This window comes from Bactrocera neohumeralis, chromosome 3 (assembly GCF_024586455.1).
Source record: "Bactrocera neohumeralis isolate Rockhampton chromosome 3, APGP_CSIRO_Bneo_wtdbg2-racon-allhic-juicebox.fasta_v2, whole genome shotgun sequence".
NCBI classification, from domain to species: domain Eukaryota; kingdom Metazoa; phylum Arthropoda; class Insecta; order Diptera; family Tephritidae; genus Bactrocera; species Bactrocera neohumeralis.
The window spans coordinates 5,619,026-5,624,464 of record NC_065920.1 but is presented as its reverse complement, the minus strand read 5'-3'; the positions used below and the strand labels follow the sequence as shown (position 1 = coordinate 5,624,464).

At 38.2% G+C, this 5,439-nt stretch overlaps 1 protein-coding gene across 1 annotated transcript; it reads right to left on the bottom strand.

The window, feature by feature from the left end:
- Window positions 1–3,650: 3,650 nt before the first annotated feature.
- On the bottom strand, window positions 3,651–5,439 carry LOC126752841 (UDP-glucosyltransferase 2-like). Its single transcript, XM_050463836.1, has 4 exons — window positions 5,307–5,439; window positions 4,791–5,237; window positions 4,453–4,610; window positions 3,651–4,382 (listed from the first exon to the last, which is right to left on the bottom strand). Exons 1-4 carry the CDS (start codon window positions 5,437–5,439, stop codon window positions 3,651–3,653), a joined length of 1,470 nt encoding a protein of 489 aa, XP_050319793.1.

Sequence of the window (5,439 nt, the reverse complement as noted above, 5' to 3'; positions counted from 1 at the left end):
ATTAGCAGCAACGACTGGCCAAGACATTGAAGCCTACCTGCGAGGAAAGTTTGCGCCCAACACCAGCGCCGCGCCGCCTGTGCAATTATCTTAGAGTAAGATTGCGTTCTGATGATTATTTGTTAGTGCACTTTTTGTCGCGCAAGCTCTGCGGCTTTGCTGCCATCAATGCGAGCAACGAGCGCTCGTAATCGCACACGCATGTAGGAGAAGGCGCTCGAATTAGCAAACTCACCAACAACAAAGTAAAAATCAAAGTACATTAAGCATAACGAAACGGAAAGTGTATGCTATGTAGCACGGCTACTATGGGCTGATAGCCAGAACTTTCAACGAGCCTTAATGCCCACAAGTATATAATACATATGTACATCCATACATATCGCGCATGCAAGTGTCGGAATTTATAACCTTCGAGAAAAGTTGAGCAGATTTTTTGCACAAATTCTGTCGGCTCTTCATTGACCATGATCATTGTTGTCAATAGGAATGAAAACGTCGTGTCGCTATTTACAACAGCAAGAACAAACGAGTAAGTACTCGAACTAGCAATAATGACAAATATACATATATATGTGTATATATGTATATACCCATACGCGTTGCATATCGCCTTTTGCTCCTAGATTATGCGCATGCTTGAAATTCTTTCGACAATCTCGTGCGAACACACACACATTTCGCCATGATATCAGACAGGGAATTGACTTTATGAGTTCATTAATAAAAGCACTTATCCGCGTTGACAAAGTAGCAGCGAAGTACTTAGACAAATTTCGAAAAGGCGCTTAGTGATTTAGATTATGGTACGGTTTAAGTGTAGATTTAAATATACTGCTTGTCCTAGTAGAATATAATTTCTATATTCTATATGAAAGTTCTGTTTCTGCACAAAAAAATGTTGTCATTTCTATTATGGAGAGTGCTTGCGGTAGCTATGTACAGTTCACTAACATCCGGAAATCAGCTGTCTCGTATTCGTAGACAGAGCATCGTTCGAGTAAAGCCTAGTCAGCTTCATTATATGCATGTTGCTTGTTTTGTATACATATTCATTCATAACTACCAATATGTCCCTTAGCTCTGTTATCACATTAAGCTCCCAGCAAGCTGTTGACTTCTCTCGGAGAAAAATGTCTGAAGCTGCATATGCAAGAATTTATAGATGTGTAATTATTATTCTTATTATTTCTTCTTTGTGCCAGTGCTGTTTACAAACATGTCACTGAAACTGTGGGACAGTTACTTTTAGCCTTTAAGGTTAGTGAAGTATATATGTCGTTTGTAGATAAACTCACATATACATGATGCATATATGCATAGTGTTCTACAGCCACCAGTAGTCTACGTTTTTTCTCTTGGAGACTCCATCTTCAGATTCACCGATTGATAGCCACACACTCATATACCGAACATTCGTAACTCGAAAAAGCACTCGAAATAATTGTTCGCGGATTTACCTAAGTTATGGTCCACCCTTCATACAATATATCAGGTATCATTACATTCCCTAGCTAAATATTTTTACTAACCTTCCACTTAGGATATTGAGAGAAAGTAAGCTAGCAGAAACGATAAAGCGCTCGAAAAACGTGATAAAAAGTATCTTTGGTTGGTAGACATTCGACGACTCATACATAATTTGATTTAAGATAGGGCTGAATGATCCAAATTACCGACAAATGAAATATTTTATTAGAATTTTTTTATGTACATAAATGCGTTTATACGATTTTTTAGTTAAAATCGTGTTTTATCTTAGCCGAAGGAAAAGAAAACATTTGAATAAAAATTAGATTTTTGAAAGACATTTACAAAAGAATAAAAATGTCAGTGAAAATTTAAAGGCGCGAAAATTTTCAATTTCAAATAAGACAATTGATTTTTGAAAATCTTTTTGAATGTTAAAAGCCTTTCAAACACGAAAAATCCTTCATCATGTCAGACAAGATCCTGAAGATTTACGAATTGTATCTCAAAAAGTCTTGCGGTATTTTTATTGAATTTTTTTTATTTTATTGAAATTGAAATGCATTTTTTATGACTCATGCCCAGCTCTTGACCGATGCTACGGCTGCTACTATGCCGGTCTCTTTCGACCAATTCAGCGATTTTATCGCAATTTTCGACAAAATTTTGGCGCATCTTCGACTACCTCTACACCAGAACGAAAACGTTGAAACCATCGTTGTGCGGTGGAAATGGAAACTGTATCGGGTCCATAAACTGCACAAATTTTATGGTCGGCTTGAGATGCATTTTTGCCTTTATCGTAGTAGTACTGTAAAATATGCCGTATTTTCTCTTTATTTTGCTCCATGTTTGCGACGCTATAACTCACGAACGACTTAAAAGAAACGACAATCAATCAAACACGTGTTAGCGCGTGAAATGAGCTTTCCAAAAAGGTATAGCATGACCCGGTGCGGCGAATAAAACTAGAACTACGCGCTTTCATCGCCAACTAGCGAAAATACCGCAAGACTTTTTTGACAACCTATTATTATAGTGGGCGACGGCTGGGAGAGGTTTCCAAGAAAAATGAGTTTGCTACTGAATGCATAATTATGTACATATGTTCTCAAACCAATCCTTTTCGCCATATTTGAAAATGTTGCGAAAAAATATTGGTGCATAACGGTACTTTGGCACTGATACATGGTTGAAACTTTCCATCATTAAAATGTTGAAAATACTTGAGTTTCTAAAAACTATGCAATAGTTGGACCTTCTTATCTGGCCCTTACTTAATGGCTGATCGAATCGCCACGCAAGATAGCGCTCAGCACATTAACTCGCAAGTCCACTCATAAAAAATAAAACTAAAACTCTAAAATTGTCTATTTGTCTAGTAAAAGTGAAAGTGAAAAATAGCCTTTGCACCGTAATTTTTTCAAACACGTGCTTAAAATAGTTTTTGCAATTAGTTGTGACCACATTTTGGCTATCAATCTCCTATTGGCTTATGATCTCATATTCAAAAACACGTATTTTATTTATGTATATATTATGTATATATTCATTGCGCAAATTTTGATTAGAGCGCATAGAATATTTTCTAAACATAAATTAAACCAAACATAATATTGAGTTTCTAATTGCTTTTGATTATTAAAATTTATTTCGTTTCCAAGCGTTTTAAAGCTTCATCGTTTCTGCTTTTTAATTTCTTCATAGCTTCGCAAAAAATGCTTAACGCTTAAAGTAATGCACTAAATATTATTATTTTTTTAATTTCCTGCTTATCAAAATGATTTAGTAGGCGAGTAGAAGCGAGTTCTAGACGAGCGTAAGTGCCAGTGCATAGGGCATGCATATAAAGACATTGCTGAGCGATAGTATACGTAAGCACAAAGTCTAGATGCGAACAACCTGTTTTCATAGTGACTGCAAGTAATTTGTAGCAGAAACAATTAATATTATTTGTTTACCTTCTAAGCAATAATTATTGGTTGTATCAAAAGAAAGAATATGTATAAAAAATGACGGTTCGAAAAGTACTTGGCGACAACGCCTAATTGCAACAGAAATTTACTATCTCGTGGGCGGCTATAGGCATTCCTGTGCCCTTGCATTAAAATACAAATATTTCTAAGAGAGTAACGCTTAAATATACTTCAAAGTTTTCTCCGCATAAAACAATAACAAATTTATTTCTGCTTTTTTTGCCTGTCCTCATTTGCTTTCAGCCTTACTGCAAGGCAACGCTTAAGTACTCTTACGATTACAATAATCAATAAAACAATCAATAACACCAACAATAGCGTACAGCCCAACACATCCAATAACAAGTACTGATAGAGCGGCATGTAAGCGCTACGCGATTTCAAATGTGGGGCGCCGCTATGTCTCATCACATATTCCATCCAGTAGGTGGCCTCCTCCAATGGATGTATAGGATTATCTCTAAAGCGGCCTGAAGCCTCCAAAGCCTTTTGCTTGTATTGAGGATCATTCAGCAGCAGTTGTATGTTTTGCACCAGATCATCACTCGTCAATTTATCGAAGAGTAAAGAGCGCGCATAGCCAGCGTGTACTGCCTTTCGGGCGTTGCGATGCTGATCACCAAAGATCGGTATAAACAAGAGCGGTATGCCCCAGTAAACACCCTCTTGCGTGCTGAATATGCCGCCATGTGTGATGATTAACTTCGTATTGGCGTGTGCGAAAATATCGTTTTGTGGCAGCCATTTACTGATCCTCACATTGGGCGGTAGCTCAGCGTCGATCGTCGCATTCTCATACTTCCACAAGACATTCTGCTTGAGTTGAGCGAAGGCATCGAGCAGAATTTTGATGTGGCCACTCGGCATGTCCACACTGTGTATATACGTGCCGAGACTAAAGTAGATGACACCATCTGTTGAGCTGTCAAGATAGCGCTGAAAATAGAGCGCAAACCTTAGAGAGTTAGTTGCGGCAGAGAGTAAGAAAGTGAAAGGATGCTGGCACCTGCAGTTCTGCTGGCAGCGGCTTCACTGGTTTGATATGTATGCCACCGACGCTCACTAAGCCAGGCATGCTTGGACGTGGTGCATCTAAGCTGCGATGAGAGTTGATCAGCATTAGTGAGATATTTTGAACCAGCTCGTTTACATGTGGGAGAGGGCCTATGAGAGAAAATTTACTGTATATTTTAGCACTCTTTTGCCATATAATACTTAAAGGATGCTTAAATAACCCCTAGCTAATTTATACAGAGTTCGCCTCATTATTACTTTTTGATAGATTGATTTTTGGTGCCCTGAGGCATGGTCACGAATTGATTAATAATTTTACTAATTGCTTACCTTCGATAAACCCGCCGAAATGTCGCTCCGCCATTGCTTGCATTTGCGGCAAGTAAAACCAATGCCTAAAGAAGGCATCGTAGAGCGAAATATATACATTATAAGCGCGTTGATAGAAGTCCATTTGATTTATATCCGAGAGAAATAAATGTGGCACAAAGGACCAGGGCGTTAACAGACCCATGGCACGATCCATATTGTCAGCACAACCCAAGGTGCCCAGTGTTACGACAGGACATTTAAATTTGTGCGCAAACATGAGAAAACTCTCGTGAAAGAACTGCTCCAAGATGACAAGATCGAAATGCAAATCTTTACTAGCGATCAAGGATTTCACGTTGGATTGATTGAGCGCATATTCGCTACTCGTTAAACCGGTTTCCCAATATAAGTGCAAATTTTCGAAATCACTGCTGAACTGCATCTTAAACATGTTTTCTTTAGGATCTGTAAGATAAATAGAAATAAAGCGGTGTTAAAGACACAGATAACTTCAGGCTGGTTTTCGTTATTTACGGTAATATGCCAGATTCAGCGGCGGCTTAATAAGGATTTCTGTTAAATTTGGATGCATTTGCTTGGCTGGATGATTGGTTAATGTCGTAACATGGTGTCCACGCTGCAGTAGTGGCGCCAAAAAATGTTCCAT